The following is an 18952-nucleotide window of genomic DNA, read 5'->3' as shown; positions in this document are numbered from 1 at the left end:
TTGCCCTTGTTTTATTGTTATAGTTATTATTGTTGTTGTCGTTGTTGGATAGGACAGAGAGAAATGGAGAGAGGAGGGGAAGACAGAGAGGAGGAGAGAAAGATAGACACCTGCAGACCTGCTTCACCGCCTGTGAAGCGACTCCCCTGCAGGTGGGGAGCTGGGGTTCGAACCGGGATCCTTATGCCAGTCCTTGTGCTTTGCGCCACCTGCGCTTAACCCGCTGCTCTACAGCCCGACTCCCAAAAATTTTTTTATAGTGGGAATAACTTGAACTTTGAGTATCAAAAGTTAGCTACACTACAACGAGAACAAAATACTGCTGTATATGTATATTTTAAGGTTGAGTGACTTTGGTCCTCAAGTCAAGGTAAAGATCAAGAAGAGGTTACAGATCAGAATTTTATTCAAGGCAATAATAGGTATAGCAAGAACTGTGCCAACATAAATATTAATATACTAAATTTCTTTTATACTTCCCCCTTATACTACTGATATTTTCATTTTAATTACTGTTCTGATGCTTTGTGCGATAGGCACTCTGGCTATATTTTATGCACTGTCCATTACTTATACATATCTCTTTACTAATTCCATTATCTTGATTTGCAGTAAATTGTCTTCTCTCAACGAAGAGTATACCAAAAATAAGACAGAGTATGGAGAAGCCCAGGATGCCATTGTTAAGGAAATTGTCAATATTTCTTCAGGTAAATTTAATAGTACAAGTACATTCAGTATTCTGAGTGTGACCTCATTTTTGGTAATACTGGGAGATGTTTGAAGAGTTTTTGTCATTGCTTTTAATGCAGAACTCAAGGCCTCTTGCATGTATTTGATACTACTGAGCTTTTCCTCTCCTATTATTCTGTATCTTCTAGAGAGAAATGAAGAGGGGAGGGAGGAAAGGCAGAGAGGAGAGAGGGACACCAGGTCTATCACCATGGAATTTTCTTTGTGCTACCTTATAGCACTAGGGAGCAGACCTCGGCTCTCAGGCATGTTGAGCTGTATGTGTGAACCTACTGAGCTATCTCCCAGGCATCAAGTCTTTTTTTTTTCCTGTGATATTTCATGATGGCTTATTTGAAACTACCTATAAAACACATGCTGTTTTTTTTTTTTTAATTTTTTTTCAGGGGCAACAGGTTTATACATGTCCATGGGGTGAGGGGTGGGGCGGGATTGCATGGTGTGGACTGGGCTCCAATTCATATACAAGGGGGGGGCCCTGGGTGGCCCCCCCCAGAGCACATGCTGTTTGTGGTAGGGACAGTGACTGGAAATTACTCTTATTCATAGGATGGTAAATTAGTGCAGGTGAAGGGATGGGAATTTTACATTGCATATATAATTCTGTGAATTGTTTTATTATTAAGAATTTTAGGGGGGGGAGTCTGGCTGTAGTGCAGCGAGTTAAGCGCAGGTGGCGCAAAACACAAGGACCGGCATAAGGATCCCTGTTCGAACCCCGGCTTCCTACCTGCAGGGGAGTCGCTTCACAGGCGGTGAAGCAGGTCTGTAGGTGTCTGTCTTTCTCTCCTCCTCTCTGTCTTCCCCTCCTCTCTCCATTTCTCTCTGTCCTATCCAACAACAGCAACAACAATAATAACTACAACAATAAAACAATAAGGGCAACAAAAGGGAATAAATAAATAAAATAAATATTTAAAAAAAAACAACAACAACAAAAGAATTTTAGGGGGCTGGGTGGTAGTGCAGCTGGTTGAGCACACATGGCGTGAAGTACAAGGACCAGCATAAGGATCCAGGTTCCAGCCCCTGGCTCCCCACCTGCAGGGGGGTCGCTTCACAAGTGTTGAAGCAGGTCTGCAGGTGTCTTTCTCTCCCCCTTCTGTCTTCCCCACCTCTCTCGATTTCTCTGTCTTATCCAGCAGCAATGACAGCAATAATAATAATAATAATGACAACAACAAGGGCGACAAAAGAAAAAAAATGGCCTCAAGGAGCAGTGGATTTGTAGTGCAGACACCAAGCCCCAGTAAAAACCCTGGAGGCAAATATATATACACACATACAAAAACCAAAGGATTTTACTTATATACTTTATATATTAGTAAGGAGTTTTATAAAGACTACTTATTTGCATGGTATTTTCAGAAAACTAGCAGGATAATCCTGATCCTGGATTGTATTTTTAAGAACTCTATAAATACTATGTATTCAAACTGTGAGTATCCCTTAGTATTTTCTTTTAAATGTACTTAGTAGGTTAAAGATACTAGATTTTAGCGTTTAATTAAAGCTTTTGTATTGAACTCATTTTGAAATGAAGCCTCCTTTTCGTTTAATATGTATAGTATAAACTTATTTGGTCTAATATACACATTATAAACTATCTTTATTAAAGTGTAGTGGATCTCTTGTGGCTTTCTAGCCTGCCATTTAAATAGAAACCTGTTAAGATCTGAATGATGTGAAATATCAGGTTTAGACTCTTCCCCCCTCCATATATATATATGTCCATTACTTATACATATCTCTTTACTAATTCCATTATCTTGATTTGCAGTAAATTATCTTCTCTCAACGAAGAGTATACCAAAAATAAGACAGAGTATGGAGAAGCCCAGGATGCCATTGTTAAGGAAATTGTCAATATTTCCTTATATATACACATACACATAGATATGTAATGTTTTTCTTCTTTCTCTGTTCCTCCATGGTAATCACTGGGGCTAGGTGCTTGTACTACAAACCCACTGCTCCTGGTGGCCATTTTTTCCCCCATTTTATTAGATAGGACAGAGAGAAATTGAGGTGGGTGGATGGAGATAGGGAAAGAGAAAGACAGACACCTATAGACCTGCTTCACCATTTGTGAAGCGACCCCCCCCTGCAGGTGGGAAGCTGGGGTCTTGAACTGGGATCCTTGCGCTTTGGGATATGTGCTTAACCTGATGCGCCACCACCTGGCCCCCCAGATTTAGACTCTTGAAGAGTTTTTTAGTTTTCTTTTTATTGTAAGTGCTTGACTATAGATATATTAGAAAGTAATTATAGTAAATACTTCACTGATGTTGAAGTAATTCTCATAGAATCTTATATAATAAGGTGGTATGGTAACATATATATTTTAGATAAAACAGTGATACATTTAAAAGTGGTGAAAAAAGTGTCAGGATTTTGGGAATGGGGAGGGCTGAAGCTGGGGTCTTGTGTATGCATGATTTCACCATGGTCACACCAACTTCCTTCATTCAGATAGGGAACCAGGGAGAATGAGGGACACCACACCACCTGGTAGTCACATTATATCTTACTAGCTGGTTCTTGCATGTTTTTTGTTTGTTTGTTTGTTTGTTTTGCAAGTTTATTTGTTCTAGTCATCTATATTGTATACATGAGTGAAACCATCCAATAACTGCCTTCACCTATTTACTTAGCTTAACTTAATCACCTCTAGCTCCATCTGTTTTGTTCCAAATAATATAATATAATGTCCTAGTTTTTTTGACAGCAGAGGAATACACACACACGCACACGCACACACACACACATAACATCTTTGTTAGGCATTTAGGTTGCTTCTTTGTTTTGGCTATTGTAAACAATGCAGCTGTGAACATAGGGATGCACATATCCCTTCAAGTTCATGTGCATGTTTCTAATGATAATTGTATTTTTTTTCCCCATTAGATCATTTTATTTATTTTTCTAGCCTGAGCACTGCTTGCTCTGGTGGTACTGGGGGTTGAACCTGGGACATTTGGTACTTCAGGCATGACTCTTACGCTGTCTCCCCAACCCTTCTGATAATTATGAGGGCAAATGTAGGAATACAGTTTCATCTCCTGTTGAATTCCAAATATTTCTTTTAAGTTTAATTGTGGCAAAGTTCTTTTATATTATTGAAGTAAATAAGGACATGTGATTATAGTATACAAATAAGGGAAGTTCAATTCTAAATCTGTTTATGTCTTTTTCTTTTAGTAATACAAGTATTCTTGCATAAAAACATTTTCTGTTTATATTCAGGCTATGTGGAACCAATGCAAACACTCAATGATGTATTAGCTCAGTTAGATGCTGTAGTCAGTTTTGCTCATGTATCAAATGGAGCACCTGTTCCATATGTACGGCCTGTCATTTTGGAGAAAGGACAAGGAAGAATTACCTTGAAAGCATCCCGGCACGCTTGTGTTGAAGTTCAAGATGACGTCGCATTTATTCCTAATGATGTTCATTTTGAAAAGGATAAACAGATGTTCCACATCATTACTGGTAAAAAAAAGAAAAAAAATTCTATTTTATAGGCTTGTGTGGAGGGGTAATGTTTCCCTTTCTTATGTTGGAGTGAAAATACAGTAAGACTGATAAGGAAGATTCTAGTATTTGATGTTAGAAAAGAATATGCTATCGGGAGTTGGGCCATAGCACAGCGAGTTAAGTGCACATGGTGTGAAGTGCAAGGATCGGTGTGAGAATCCTGGTTTAAGCCCCTGGTTCCCCACCTGCAGGGGAGTCGCTTCACAGTTGGTGAAGCAGGTCTGCAGGTTCTGTCTTTCTCTCCCCCTCTCTGTCTTCCCCTCCTCTCACCATTTCTCTCTGTCTTATCCAACAACAACGACATCAACAACAAGAACAATAATAACTACAACAATAAAACAACAAGGGCAACAAAAGGGAATAAATATTTAAGAAAAAAGAATATGCTGTTCATACTGTATCATTTATTCATTCACATTTGGTTATGGAGGAGGAAATGGTTATGAGAGATGATTGTATTTATATGAAAATTCTGTATCAATGTTCAGTGCATTTAAAAAGTTATTCTTTTTTCCTCAAAACTTTGAGTTGGAATTTTCAGTTGAGAGGTCACTGACAGTCAAGCAGTAATGCCTGCTGAAATGACCTCAGTTTAAGGAAGCAATTCTTTTAAAGACATGGTACTACTTTCACATAAACATTGGGGGGATAATAACTAGAACTGTTTATAAACTAATACAGTCTGTTTTAAGAGATCTTAGCCAGATCCTAGATGATGAAAGTTGAGTGGGTATGAATTTTTGGGCAAATGTATTTTTAGAAAACATTAACATAAAAGAGAGGAGGAGAGGGGAGTCGGGTTGTAGCGCAGCGGGTTAAGCGCAGGTGGCGCAAAGCACAAGGACCGGCATAAGGATCCCGGTTCGAACCCCGGCTCCCCACCTGCAGGGGAGTCGCTTCACAGGTGGTGAAGCAGGTCTGCAGGTGTCTATCTTTCTCTCCCCCTCTCTGTCTTCTCCTCCTCTCTCCGTTTCTCTCTGTCCTATCCAACAATGACGACAACAATAATAACTACAACAATAAAACAACAAGGGCAACAAAAGGGAATAAATAAATAAAATAAAATATTAAAAAAAAAAAAAAAGAGGAGGAGGAGAGAGAACCAGAGCATCACTCTGGCAAACTCTGTGCCATGGACTGGACTCAAGACCTCAGACTTTTGAACTTATGCTGTAGCTGTTGTGCTATCTCTGGAACTTCCAGGAAGATGTATTTCTGAAATAGTCTGTGATTGTGTTGTCTCCTTGAGTGAGTTTTTGAATTGTTCATAGAATCTAATGCAAACAAATGAATTTTACCTTTCCTGAAAGTTACAGATATGTCTTAGGGTTTTAGTGAAGCTTAAAGGAATTGGTCATATAAGTCAGGTATTAGTACCATTCTCTGGAAAGATGTAGGCAGAGCTGAGAATAGGGCTAGAAAGCTGGATTAGGGTAGAAGGTAGCTCCCACACTTCAAGAAAATATATAAATCACGATTAATTGTTTGCCACATCAGTCTGACCCACGGGAGGCTGTGTAACTACAGAGTCCCTGTCAGTCTGACCATGGTGACAGCTGGGAACATTCTAGTCAGCACTCATTTCAGAACCAGTCTTCCTCAAGTGGCAGAGTAGGCTGGCTCCCTTTGGAAATTGGGGCAGTCCCTACTATTGCTGCTCTACTGTGAGGGCAAGGTCCTGGAGAGGCCCACAAGAGGACTTATGGTGATGTTCCTGATGGAAGTTACCAATGATGGTGGAGAGGGATCTATTAGAGGTCTAGGCCCATTGTATCTAGAGGAATCCAAGGATTCCCTGAAAAGGATCCCAGGTGATGGGGTAGCAACAAGAACTTTTACTTTTCTGGATGTTATAAATTCATCCTGCAGACAGGTGAGAAATGTCTATGACATACACACACACACACACACATACACATGATATCCAAAGGTTATATTTGTTAAACCAAAAGTTATATAAAGGTTAATTTTTTTTTCTTGAGATGAGCACTGCTTATCTCTGATATATGGTGTGCTGGGAATTGAAACCAGGGCCTCAGGTGTGAAAGTATGATTTGCTACCTCTATGTTGTCTCCCTGTCCCTTAGTAAGGTATACTTTCATGGGTTCTTTTGAAGGTAGGTCCATTATAGATTTACCTGAGGGGAAAAAAAAAATCACATTATTTGAGGGAGTTGCTTAGGAATTGATTTTATTTCTCTCATGTGTGCCACACTGGGATATTTTTAGTTACCAATATACAATACAGTATTAGCAGTTATTTTTTTAATAGCAGAAATAAATCAATAACTTTGCCTTTTGACATGCTTTATTTCAGGTCCCAATATGGGTGGTAAATCAACATATATTCGCCAAACTGGGGTGGTGGTTCTCATGGCCCAAATTGGGTGTTTTGTTCCATGTGAGTCAGCAGAAGTGTCTATTGTGGACTGCATCTTGGCCCGGGTAGGAGCTGGTGATAGCCAATTGAAAGGTGTGTCCACATTCATGGCTGAAATGCTAGAAACTGCTTCTATTCTAAGGTCAGTGTATTTCCAGTTACTAGTGAAGTGTGGCTTCTTGTCCTGCCTTACAAAATGTACTGATACCATTCTTATGGAAATAATATCCTCATGACAACAGAAATCCTATAAACTAACATTCTCTCTTTTTTAAAAATTTTATTTTTTTAACCAGAGCACTGATCAGCTCTGGCTTATGGTGGTGTAGGGGGATTGAACCTGGGACTTTGGAGCCTCAGGCATGACAGTCTGTTTGCATAACCATTATGCTATCTACCCCCAACATTCTCAATAAAAGTATTATATTGGGGAAAAAAATTGTTGGAGTTGGGAAAAAAGATTTCTAGTAAACTTGTTTCTTTAGAAATCTCCTCCCTGACTTTTTTTTTCTTTTTGCTTAGTGTATTTGCACTATCTGAAATGGTCTTTCCCATTTATTATTTAGATTTGTTTATTAGTAAGGGAGAGAGTAAGGAAGAGGTAGAGAGAGAAGCAGAACATCAGTCTAAAATGTGATGTTGAAAGACAACAAGGGCAACAAAAGGGAAAATAAATAAAATTAAAAAAACTTAAAAAAAATGTGATGTTGGGTATTAAACTCTTGGAGTTAAAATCATGAGGTCTTCAGTTTAATAACTCTAGCCACAACCTCAGGGTGGCTCTTTCCAGTCTGTAGAGGCCTAACACTTGGGTCTTTCTTTCTTGAATACTTACTCTGACACACTTAAAACTTGTTCATTTTTTTCCCTTTAATTTTACAGGCTACTGAAATCTCTTGCCTTTATTTCAGTTTTAGAAGCTTATTTGAAAGGCTTTTATTTCTTGGTATTTTTTTGACTTTATTTTTTTATTTATTGAGTCATTATTGAAAGGCAGTAACATCAGTTAGATAATCTTAATGTGAGACTTTACCAGTAGCTCAATAAGATCACTACTATTTTATATATTTTTATTTGGTTTCTTTCTCTTCATCTTTTTAAGTTTGGGGTGCTAGATATACTTTTTTTTATTATTAGTGATTTAATAATGATCAAGATTGTAGAGTAAGAGGTGTACGGTTCCCACCACTGTCTTCTAATGCACTTTGTAGATAGTGGACCCTTAGTGAAATTATGTGTTGGTTGTTGTTTTGTGGGGGGGGGGGGGAGATGACTAACAGGATAATTATCAAGTTTTCTAATTAGAAATAAACTTCGGGCCTTACCTAAGAGAATGCAGAGAATTCTTTGCCACATGTGCAATTCAGTCCTTCACCAGGCTCGAAGGGGGCTTGATGGTGCCTTTCCCTCTCATCTCTATCTCTGTATCTGAATAAGTTGGCCTGGAACTGTGAAGCCCTGGTGATGACCAAACAACAGTTTCTTCCCCTTTATATGTCTTTGGGTAAAGATGAGAAAAGAATGCTACTATTTTGCACTGGTAGGACTATGACAGGCACACAGATCTATAGAACCATCAGCCATACATATGGATGTCCTTTTCATCATATTTTTATTTAATATATACATATATATATTATTATAAGGCAGTATGTTTCTTTAATTCTTAGCTGATTTGATTGGCAAAAAAATGAATGATACCTGCCTTAATTTGGAAAAAAATTAACCACTATTAATGAGATTGATAACTTTAAAGTTATTTACTCAACATTTATTTTCTCTTTGAACAATTGTTTTGTGTCCATGCCCACTTTTCTGTTGAGGCTTATTTGTCAAATTTTTAATGTAATATAAGTAAATCTCTTACGCTTGTGGCACATCTTTCCCAGTGTATTTTTTTAATTAGCATATATTATGTCATGAGATTATTTTCATGTGATTATGTGTTTCAGGTCTGCAACCAAAGATTCTCTAATAATCATAGATGAGTTGGGAAGAGGAACCTCTACCTATGATGGGTTTGGGTTAGCATGGGCCATCTCAGAATACATTGCAACAAAGATTGGTGCTTTTTGCCTATTTGCAACCCATTTCCATGAACTTACTGCCTTGGCTAATCAGATACCAACTGTCAATAATCTGCATGTCACAGCACTTACTACTGAAGAGACCTTAATTATGCTCTATCAAGTGAAGAAGGGTGAGTGTGGCTTCACTAGTGCTCTGTGCATTCGGAGTGTAACAGTGGGAGACTTAGTGCTCCTGAAATTATCAGTATTGCCTAGTTGTTCTAAACTAATATAAATGATTTTTTTTAAAAAAAAAAAATCACATAATTACCTCTAATTTATAGTCTGAAGGCAGGACATGGTAATCCTAACCCTAACCTTATCTGTATTTCTTTGACATGTAAAACCATTAAAAAAACTGGTCTGTATTAATGAACATCACTATGTTTGTATTATCTCCTATCATAGTGGGGTTTTTTTGTTGTTTTTGTTTGTTTTGGTATTCAACTTTGCTACTAAATATTAACAAAAAGCTTTCATATTCCAAGACTCTAGGTATTACTGATTTAAAAAAGAATTTACTGTAGCTATCTGATTTTATTTCTAAGGATTATTAATATAAACAGGTTAATTTACAGCTGGATTTTCCCAACATCCTGAAATTACTAATAATTATCACCTATAGAATTCGTTATTTGTTAGCATTTCTTCCTTTCAGAAAAGCTAGTCTGTGAGTTTGGCACATTATAGGTTTGATTATATTAGCATTCTATAAAGATCTTCACAGAACACATTGGTTTTTTGGTGATTTTTATTACTAGTAACATAGCAGTGACTTATGAGCATGAACATATGTTTCTGTATCAATTAGTTGTACATAAATGTGGTATTTTTGGCTTTTTATCCATCATTACTTATGCTTTAATGAAATAGTTTTGAATTATTTGTTTACATATTAGTATATCTATATAGCATATAGATACTTTAGTTTTTCATTTAGCACAGAGTTGAGGTTTTTTTTTAATAAGTATTTTTTAATTTTATTTATTTATTAATGAGAAAGATAGGAAGAGAGAGAGAAAGGGCCAGATATCACTTTGGTACATGTACTGCTGGGGATAGAACTCAGGACCTCCTGCTTGAGAATCCAATGCTTTATCCACTGTGCTACCTCCTGGACCACTGAGGGTTTATTTTTTTCCCCCTTTAGTATTTATTTCTTGAGAGAGAACCAGAGCATCACTTTGTCATGTGATATTGGGACTTTTTTCATTTTTATTTTATTTTTAATACTTATTTATTCCCTTCTGTTGCCCTTTTTTTTTTGTTGCTGTAGCTGTTATTGTTGCTATTATTGATGTCATGGTTGTTGGATAGGACAGAAATAGAGGGGGAGAGAAAGATAGACACCTGCAGACCTGCTTCACTGCTTGTGAAGTGACAAGGTCTCATGCAGGAGGGGATCAGGGACTTGAACCTGGATCCTTGTACACTGTAATGTGTGTGTTTAACCAGGTGTGCCACCACCTAGCCCCTTCTCTCTCCCTCTCTAACACCCCCTTTCCTCTCAGTTTCTGGCTTACTATCCAACAAATAAATAAAGATAATAAAAGAATAAGTACATCTTTTACTATGGATATACTTTATTTTATTTTTATTTTTTTCATTTGTATATAATATTCAACTGGGGAGTCAGGTGGTAACATAGTGGGTTAAGTGCACGTGGCACAAAGTGCAAGGACTGGCGTAAGGATCCCGGTTCGAGCTCTCTATTTCTCTCTGTCCTATCCAACAATGATGACACCAATAACAACAACAACAATAATAACTACAACAATAAAACAACAAGGGCAACAAAAGGGAATAAATAAATATTTAAAAATATTCAACTTTAGGATATATGGAGCATATAATAAGGACCCCATTTAAAAAATTTTTAAATATATATTTTTAAAATTCATATTTACATATTTATTAAAAGTGTTTAGCAAGTTTATCTTCTTTAACCATTAATGAAATAAGTCATCTAGTCTATAAATTCATTTAGTAGTATTCAGTCAAAATTTGTATTGTTGTTTATATTAGTTGAGAATCAGAATGAGATTATGTAAAATTGTAATTGGAGTTTTAAAAAATACTTCTGTTAAAGAGGGAGAGAATCAGAGCATAATTTTGGGAAATATAATGCTAAAGGTTTGTATTTGGGACCTCATACACTAGAATTAAATGATTTATCCACTACACCACCTCCCAGTCTAACTTTTTGAGCAAGTATTACAGGGGTGAGGAGATAGCATACAGTGGTAGACGCCTCAAGTTTCATCCCAAGCACCATCAGTCACCAGAACTGAGGCCCCAAGTTTGATCCCCAGCACCATCAGTAGCCAGAACTGAATATGCTCTGGTCAAAACCAACAAGTAGAAAAAAATATTAATATTAACTAAATATATCTGTTTAGAAATTTTCTGGAGTCATTATTTCTAGGAAATGATTATAGAAGAAAATAATGTTCCTAGCTACAGACATCTTTATTTCTTTTTTTCTGACGTTATCTTAGTTATGAGAAACTTCAGATACTGAGTAAATTAATTATCTTTTATATTCAGGTATTGTCTAGGCCTTTGCACATCAAGACTTCCCTCTTACTTTACTATTTTTACTTAATATTTTTATTTATATTACTCCCAAATTTCTTATAGGTGTCTGTGATCAGAGTTTTGGGATTCATGTTGCAGAGCTTGCCAATTTCCCTAGGCATGTGATCGAGTGTGCTAAGCAAAAAGCTCTAGAACTAGAAGAATTTCAGAATATTGGAGAATCCCAATATGATGGTATGGAACCAGCGGCAAAGAGATGCTACCTGGAAAGAGAGGTGGGTCAGTTTGTTTAAGTATAGTGGTTAACTTCTGTATTGCTGTAGGTGTCAGATCTTCAAGATACTATCTTTTTCCATTTGTGGTTGTAGTGTTTACTTATCAATTTTTTAAAAATGTTTTACAGTGCATTGTTGGCACATGGGTACCACTTCTTTCCTTCTTTCTGTCTTTCTAAGAATTTATTTATTAAGAAGAAAGACATCAGGAGAGAGAGAAAGAACCAGACATTACTCTGGTATGTGATGCCAGGGACTGAACTCGGAACCTCATGCTTAAGGGTCCAGTGGTTTACCCACTGCATCACCTCCTGGATCACTTCTCATCTTGTCATAATAGGTGTCTGCAAAACACTCTCACTCCTTTTGTATCATCATGTACAATCATTTATTTTTGGCCTTTGTTTGGCATTTCTTTGAATGCTAAAGAATCCCTCTGCATTGTTTTGGTTTCTTTACGACATACATGCATAACAAAGAAGATGGCATCAAGGGCCAGATATAAAATAGAAATAATTGATCAATGCCTAGTTTAAAATATGTAACATTGTTTCATTAAAATAAATAGTTATTAGGAACTAAGATGTCCAAGCATATTACTTGAATACTTCATTAGCTAATATGTTAAGCTCCATTAAATTGCATATTTACTCAGTGCTTAGTTCAGATGATGCCAAAAAGTAAAATGACCCTTAGCTCATGCCTTCCACTTGTTTAGATTTCAGATAAGGATATAAGAATGATGAATATGCCATAGAGAATAGGGTGACATGTAACAGCTACTATGTGAAACCTGTTTTTGGAAAGAGTGGAGAAGTTGGTCTTTCAGTGATAGGTGAAATGTTTATGTTCACAGAGAAGGGTGGAAGCATAGGTCTTTATTATTATTATTATTTTATTTTATTATTTATTATTATTTTAATTTTAATTATTATTATTTTAATTTAACTTCTGTGGCTTCTTTGCACCAAGCTGACTTTTTCATATAGAAGGAGGGAGCGAGAGAGAGGGAGAGAGAAATGACAGTACTGAAGCATGCATCACTGCAGTGGGGACCTGGGTTAACCCTGGATCTTACATAGGATATTGCCATGCACTGTGCAAGAGAGTTAATTTGGTGTGTGTGTGTGTGTGTGTGTGTGTGTGTGTGTGTGTGTGTGTGTGTGTGTGTGTGTAAAGGAGTGTTGGTTAAAAAGCCTTAATTCAGGAGCTGCATGGTAGCGCGGTGGGTTAAGCACACATGGCATGAAATGCAAGGGCCAGCGTAAGGGTCCCTGTTCAAGCCCCCGCTCCCCACCTGCAGAGGGGTGGCTTTGCAAGCGGTGAAGCAGATCTGCAGGTGTCTATCTTTCTCTCTTCCTCTCTGTCTTCTCCTCCTTTCTCAATTTCTCTCTGTCCTATCCAACAATAACAACTATAGCAAGCCCAACAACATGGGCAACAAAATAGGAGAAATGGCCTCCAGGAGCAGTGGATTTGTAGTGCAGGCACCAAGCAAGCCCCAGCTATTAACCCTGCTGGAGAGAGAAAAAAAAAAAACTACTTGAAAAAAAAAAAAGCCTTAATTCACTGTACAGCTGAACCTAGTATATATTGTAACAACTTCTTGTTACATTTAAACTTCAAAATCTTTTATATATTATTATTATTATATTAATCAGAGCACTACTCAACTCTGGCTTCTGGTGGTACTGGAGATTGAACCTGAGACCTCAGAGTTTCAGTCATGAAAGTCATTTGCATAGCTACTAGGCTATCTTTTGGTTAGTGATTTTTTTTTTTTTGTTCTTACTTGAGGAATATGTTATTAAAATAATATATGCTATGTATAGTTTTTGAACTTAAAAGGTATGATTTTATTAATTGTACCTATATAAGCAGGAGAAAGGTATTAGGACTTTTTCAAAGATGTAAATATAAAAAGTTTTTGTTTCAAGTATGACATCATCTTGGTATCAGGCCTACACCCCTCAGTGATCCGGCTCTTTTTTAGATTTTTAGGGGCTGGGCGATAGCACAGCGGATTAAGCGCACATGGCGTGAAGCCCAAGGACCTGTTCAAGGATCCTCATTCAAACCCCCACTCCCCACCTGCAGGGGGGCTGCCTCACAAGCGGTGAAGCAGGTCTGCAGGTGTCTGTCTTTCTCCCTCAGTCTTCCCCTCCTTTCTTCATTTCTGCCCTATCCAACAACAATGACAGCAATAACAACAACAATAACAACGATAAACAACAAGGGCAACAAAAGTAGCCTCCTGGAGCAGTGTATTTGTAGTTTTTAAAAAATGAATTCACAGCTTGTTGGCGCCCCCCCACCATTAAATTTTTTTTTTTTTTAATTTTATGGATGGAGACCCACTGAGTGGAAAAAGGGAAAGGGAGAGAGAAAGACACCTGCACTACTTACCTCCTACAGGTGGGGACTGGGGCTTTTCCAGGTATGACACCACCTAATACTGATTAGGTTATTCTACATAATCACTGGTTTCTAATTAGAACGAAAGTCATGTTCTTCTGAGCATTTTAATTACAGTGTATTTGTGAAAGATTTTAAAGCTAAGGAAGAGAAATAACCTACAGTGTTACTGTAGGTTTTAACTTGAATAAAAGTACATCTGCTTTTTAATAGCAAGTCACTATATATATATATATACACATATATATACATATATATACATATATATACATATATATATGTATGTATATATGTGTGTATGTATGTATATATATGTATATATGTATATATGTATATATATGTATATATGTATGTATATATGTATATATGTATGTATATGTATATATACATATATGTATATATGTATGTGTATATATATATATATATATATATATATATACATACACTTTTCACTTTTCAGGTGCTTATCAAATAATCCTCTTGTGTGAAAAGCAGACTTTTGTTCTACTTCCTGTACAGTAGTAAACATTTCTGTATAGTAATGCTTGCTTCTCTCAGCTAGGCATTATTTCTAAGCCCATCACACACAGCTCTAAAACATACAATATTCCTGATAGCCTGAAAATACTTCTTTTGGATGAGAAATATGGGTTAAGTAATTTCTCAAGCATCACATGGCAAGTAATAACCATGTTAGAGAGAGAATGGGAGAGAGAGAATGAAAAATGTGTGTGTGAACATTAATTTTTCACTGAGTTTATTCCTTAGCATATTTGTTCTTTTCTCTTAGACTTTTGTTCTTTCCTCCCCAGAAGATTCAGTTTATCAGTTGCGTAATCTGAGGAATTTGGGAGCTACTAAGACATTCTGTCCTCGTGACATTAATAGCAAAAACTTCCATTTATAAATATTCATATAATGATTTAAAATGAAAAGAAATACTGCCTAGGAACTTTGCTATGTATGCTGGATAGACACTGCTCATCTATAATGTTCTTTAGGAAGTGGGTGGCATGCTTAGATTGAAGTTTAATGAGACCATTTTTATTGTCTAATGTGACTTTTAGAAAAGACTTTTTAAATATTTATTTATTTTCCCTTTTGTTGTCCTTGTTTTTCATTGGTGTTATAGTTGTTGTTATTGATATCGTTGTTGTTAGATAGGACAGTGAGAAATGGAGAGAAGAGGGGAAGACAGAGAGGGGGAGAGAAAGTTAGATACCTACAGACCTGCTTCACCACCTGTGAAACGACTCCTCTGCAGGTGGGGAGCTGGGGGCTTGAACCAGGATCCTTATGCCGGTTCTTGCGCTTTGCGCCACGTGCGCTTAACCCGCTGCACTACCGCCTGACTCCGTAGAAAAGACATTTTAAAGACAAATGAATTATTTGCTTTTTTTCAGCAAGGTGAGAAAATTATCCAGGAGTTTCTCTCCAAGGTGAAGCAAGTGCCTTTCTCTGAAATGTCGGAAGAAAACATCACAGTAAAGTTGAAACAACTGAAAGCTGAGGTGATAGCAAAAAACAATAGTTTTGTAAATGAAATCATTTCACGAATAAAGGTTACTACATGAGAAGAATGAAGATATATCAAGCTATTGTCTGTAATGCTTTTGTATTATTTTATATCAACTCTTTTCATACTGTTGGCCCATGGGATGTCACTTTAATAAAGTATTTAGTAATGCTTTGCTTTACCTGAATATATTTTCAAAGGTCTTTATCTAGAAACAGGTTCGCTGTAACTCAGAAATACTTAAGTGGGGGCACAGGCAATAGTATGCAAAATGTTGAAATTCTATAAATAAAATCATGTAGTTTGTGAAATTTGATGTGCTGCTGTATTTCTTTGTAATAGGGCCACTGTTTTTATTTATTCCCAAATGGTAAGGAAGAAGCAAGTAGCCTCGGAGCCTTTGTAAAGTAAATGATCTTAAAGCTAGAAGCAGCTGTGGAAATCATTTCCCCATCATTGTCCATCTGCTGATAGGAGCCAGCTTGCCTGAATTTGTATTAGCCAAGGAACTTAGAAAGCCCTAATGTGATCTTCTACCTCATCTGCCGTTCTCTTGTTTCATATCTGGTGAGATTTAGAAATTTAGATTTTTTTTTTTTTATTTTTTTTTTATTTTTTCCCTTTTGTTGCCCTTGTTGTTTTATTGTTGTAGTTATTATTGTTGTTGTTGTTGGATAGGACAGAGAGAAATGGAGAGAGGGAGGGGAAGACAGAGAGGAGGAGAGAAAGATAGACACCTGCAGACCTGCTTCACCGCCTGTGAAGCAACTCCCCTGCAGGTGGGGAGCCGGGGTTCGAACCGGGATCCTTATGCCGGTCTTTGTGCTTTGCGCCACCTGCGCTTAGCCCGCTGTACTACAGCCCGACTCCCAGATTTTTTTTTAAATGTATTTCTTTATTGGGGAATTAATGTTTTACATTCAACAGTAAATACAATAGTTTGTACATGGATAACATTTCCCAGTTTCCCATTTAACAATACAACCCCCACTATGTCATTTATCATCCTTCATGGACCTGTATTCTCCCCACCCACGCACTCCCACCCCAGAGTCTTTTACTTTGGTGCGATATGCCAATTACATTTCAGGTTCTACTTGCATTTTCATTTCTGATCTTGTTTTTCAATTTCTGCCTGAGAGTGAGATCATCCCATATTCATCCTTCTGTTTCTGACTTCACTCAACATGATTTTGGTCCATCTAAGATCGGCTGAAAACGGTGAAGTCACCATTTTTTACAGCTGAGTAGTATTCCATTGTGTATATATACCACAACTTACTCAGCCACTCATCTGTTGTTGGACACCTGGGTTGCTTCCAGGTTTTGGCTATTACAAATTGTGCTGCTAAGAACATATGTGTACACAAATCTTTTTGGATGGATGTGTTGGGTTCCTTAGGATATATCCCCAGGAGAGGAATTGCAGGGTCATAGGGTAGGTCCATTTCTAGCCTTCTGAGAGTTCTCCAGACTGTTCTCCACAGAGGTTGGACCAATTGACATTCCCACCAGCAGTGTAGGAGGGTTCCTTTGACCCCACACCCTCTCCAGCATTTGCTGCTGTTACCTTTTCTGATGTATGACATTCTCACAGGAGTGAAGTGGTATCTCATTGTTGTCTTGATTTGCATTTCTCTGACAATCAGAGACTTGGAGCATTTTTTCATGTGTTTCTCAGCCTTTTGGATATTTTCTGTGGTGAATATTCTGTCCAAGTCCTCCCCCCATTTTTGGATGGGGTTATTTGTTGTCTTGTTGAGTCTGGCAAGCTCTTTATATATGTTGGTTGTTAAACTCTTATCTGATGTATGGCATGTAAAGATCTTCTCCCATTCTGTGAGGGGTCTCTTGGTTTGGGTAGTGGTTTCTTTTGCTGTGAAGAAGCTTTTTAATTTGATGTAGTCCCATAGGTTTATACTTGCCTTAGTCTTTGTAATTGGATTCGTTTCATTGAAGATGTCTTTAAAATTTATGCGAAAAAGAGTTCTGCCAATATTTTCCTCTAAGTATCTGATAGTTTGTGGTCTAACATCCAAGTCCTTGATCCACTTGGAATTTACTTTTGTATTTGGTGAAATATAGTGGTTCAGTTTCATTCTTCTGCATGTTTCAACCCATTGTTTCCAACACCATTTGTTGAAGAGACTCTGCTTTCCCCATTTAATAGTCTGGGCACCTTTGTCAAAGATTAGATGACCATAGGTGTGGGACCTCATTTCTGGGCTCTCAATTCTATTCCACTGGTCAGTGTATCTATTCATGTTCCAGTACCAAGCAGTTTTTATGACAATGGCCCTAGAAATTTAGATTTTTAACAAAACCTTTCAGGTTGGGAATACTGCTGTAGTCTATTTCTCTGTATTTGCAAGAAAGATTTGGAAAGGTTAAGAGTTGATGGCTGGCCCTGCTCAGTGTGAAGGAGCCAGAGGCATTGTAGTCTTCCAATAACTGATAATGGGAGCATTGTAAGAATGAAATGAGATGGAACCTCTACTCCATATCTTATATAAAAATATAACTCTGGGGAAGTTGGGTGGTAGTGCAGCGGGTTAAGTGCACGTGACAGGAAGCGCAAGTAACGGCTCAAGGATCCCGGTTTGAGCCCCCAGCTCCCCACCCCAGGGAAGCTGCTTCACAGGCGGTGAAGCAGGTCTGCAAGTGTCTATCTTTTTGTCCCCCTCTGTGTCTTCCCCTCCTCTCTCCATTTCTCTCTGTCCTAACAACGACATCAATAACAACAATTAAAAAAAAAAAAACAAGGGCAAAAAAAGGGAAAAAAATATAAAAAATTAAAAATATATATATAAATAACTGGTGAACTTTTAACCTAATTATGCAAGACCACAACACTTTTAACAGTTCTTTAGAAGATAATAGTGTTACAGTTCTTCATTAGGTAAGAATAGAAAAAAAGGGGTCCAGGCGGTGGTATACCTGGTTAAATTCACACATTACAGAGTGCAAGGACCCAGGTTCAAGCCCCTGGTCCCCACCTGCAGGGGGAAAAGCTTCACGAGTGGTGAAACAGGGCTGCAGATGTCTGTCTCTCTCCCTATCTCCCCTCTCATCTCGAGTTCTCTCTATCTAATAATAAATAAATAAAAAGGAAAAAGATCTTTAAAAAAAAGGAATAGAAAAAAATTTATAACTTCAGTTTTGTGATTTTTTTTCAATATTTTATTTATTTAGTTTCCTTTTTTGTTGCCTTTGTTTTTATCATTGTTGTGGTTATTATTATTGATGTTGTTGCCAGATAGGACAGGGAGAAATGAGGAGAGATGGGGAAGACAGAGAGGAGGAAAGATAAACACCTGCAGACCTGCTTCACCACTTGTGAAGCGACCCCTCTGCTTGTGGGGATCTGTGGGCTTGAACCAGGATCCTTACACCATGTGTGCTTAACCTGCTGCACTACAGCCCGATCCCCCGTGAAAGATTTCTTAAGTCACAGAAACCATCCACTAAA

General features: G+C 37.4%; 1 protein-coding gene across 1 annotated transcript in view; it reads left to right on the top strand.

Annotated features, from left to right (window-relative positions):
* Positions 1-15794, top strand: part of MSH2 (mutS homolog 2) — a 77510-nt gene extending 61716 nt beyond the window's left edge. Inside the window, exons 11-16 of the mRNA XM_007534266.3 lie at positions 613-710; positions 4000-4245; positions 6608-6812; positions 8623-8870; positions 11380-11552; positions 15371-15794. Of these exons, the coding sequence (XP_007534328.1) occupies positions 613-710; positions 4000-4245; positions 6608-6812; positions 8623-8870; positions 11380-11552; positions 15371-15541 (1141 nt within the window). The 3' untranslated portion in view covers positions 15542-15794. The remainder of the gene's footprint in view (positions 1-612; positions 711-3999; positions 4246-6607; positions 6813-8622; positions 8871-11379; positions 11553-15370) is intronic.
* The last annotated feature ends 3158 nt before the right edge of the window (positions 15795-18952 follow it).

This window comes from Erinaceus europaeus, chromosome 3 (assembly GCF_950295315.1).
Source record: "Erinaceus europaeus chromosome 3, mEriEur2.1, whole genome shotgun sequence".
Classification (NCBI taxonomy): domain Eukaryota; kingdom Metazoa; phylum Chordata; class Mammalia; order Eulipotyphla; family Erinaceidae; genus Erinaceus; species Erinaceus europaeus.
Note: the sequence above shows the minus strand (reverse complement) of the source record. Positions and strands in the feature narration are given on the sequence as shown.